This window comes from Nematolebias whitei, chromosome 14 (genome assembly GCF_014905685.2).
Source record: "Nematolebias whitei isolate Nwh7 chromosome 14, NemWhi1, whole genome shotgun sequence".
NCBI lineage: Eukaryota > Metazoa > Chordata > Actinopteri > Cyprinodontiformes > Rivulidae > Nematolebias > Nematolebias whitei.
In genome coordinates this window covers 10,229,371-10,230,957 of record NC_056511.1, presented here as the reverse complement: position 1 = coordinate 10,230,957, position 1,587 = coordinate 10,229,371, and the positions used below count along the sequence as shown (strand labels likewise).

The 1,587-nt window shown below is 42.8% G+C and overlaps 1 protein-coding gene across 2 annotated transcripts in view; it reads right to left on the bottom strand.

Annotated features, from left to right (window-relative positions):
* Positions 1–330: 330 nt before the first annotated feature.
* The window catches only part of kctd7 (potassium channel tetramerization domain containing 7), a 10,482-nt gene continuing 9,225 nt past the window's right edge, over positions 331–1,587 (bottom strand). For both annotated transcript variants that reach the window (XM_037687845.1, XM_037687846.1), the window contains exon 4: positions 331–707. In XM_037687845.1, coding sequence (XP_037543773.1) covers positions 331–707 — 377 coding nt within the window. The remainder of the gene's footprint in view (positions 708–1,587) is intronic.

The window sequence follows — 1,587 nt, the reverse complement described above, 5'->3', positions numbered from 1 at the left end:
TTTTCTATAGCTGTGGCTGGAGGTTAGAGCCTGTGACCACTCAGCAGCGATGTCATGAGGTATGTGGCGCCGCACACGCCAACAGGAACAAGAGGTTCAGGGTCGGTAGCTTCTCCTGGAAATACGTCAACTCTCTTTCTTGTTGCGTTCCTTTGATAAAACCATAAAATTGTACTACGTGAAAACTGAAACTACTTATTTAAAGGGTCACATTTGAAGACATCAGCACAAAATATTGGCAAGTTTAATACAAAAGTCAGTGTCAACTTTTAAAGTTCTGTTAAAAGTGAACCATCCGTTCAGTGCTGCGGTCCGAAGAGTTTCGAAGCCTCACCACCACGTGATTTTAAACTCGTAGATGGGCCTCTTGCAGTAGTAATGGTTAATGAGGTGCTTGTCACAGACGCCGATGCACTGCTGCTCGGCAGCGATGCCGCGCTCGGCCAGGTCGCTGACGATGCAGTGCAGCAGGTCGTAGACGTCCGCCACCGCCTCCCACGGCCCGAAGGAAACGTCCACCTCGCAGTGGTGCTCGAAGAGCTTGGCCTCGCTGTCCGAGCGCTCGAAGCGCAGAGAGTTAAAAAGAGGACGCTCGTACGGCGTGATGGGCATCTCCTCTTTGTAGACGCAGATCTTGAGCTTCGCAAATCGGGCCTTTTTTTGCATGGCCCTCAGTTTGGCAATCTCCACGATGCGTTCCAGATTGTCTAAAATGAGACCAATACCATTTACAACCATTTAAATGGACTGTACTCGTCAAGACACTCAAAGCTCTTTACAACAATCTGTGCCTCATTTACACATTCATACAGCTCTCTACTAGATCTCTACAAAGACTAATCAGAGCTTTATCACATTCATACACCAGAGGGACACACATCGGAGGCCATGAGGGGTTCAGTGTCTTGCCCAGGGACACTTCGCCACGTGACTGCTGGTGGAATCGAACCCACAGCTCTTGCATTGGAGGACGACTGCTCTAACCACTCAGCCACAGCCGCCCCATTTAAAACAGACTGGAAACATTTAGACACAAACTAAATGTATAAACCGAGCAGGTGGTCTCCATCGTTTCTTCTAAACTCCGTTAAGAACCTCACAACCGTTTAACTCTCGTTTCCAAATCTTGTCGTTTTGCTTCTGGTTTGAAATTACATCACAAATAAATTTTACTGATCACATTTTATTTAGTAAATGATCATTCAGAATTCACATCATTGTTTTTGTTTTCTTATTCAATAACAACTTAGGAACAAATTGCGCTATTTTAAATGTTCAGGTATTAAAACTTTGAGGTGATGGGTGAAATGAGTTTTAGCTTTTTTCTTTTATATGGTTTAAAATATTTAAAAGATATATAGAGAATACATTATGATTTCCTCAATTCCATCAAAATCTGATTCTGGCTCATTTTAGTTTTTAGCTGCTACATCCAGGTTTTTGCAACGGTTTAGCAAATTTTACCATTTTACTATGTTTTACTCTAATTTAAGATATTTGTGACTGAATTGAATGAGTTTTGATTTACCATGTGTTCTGCTCATTTTAGCTCGTGTTCTGCTCATTGTAGCTCGTGTTCTGCTCATT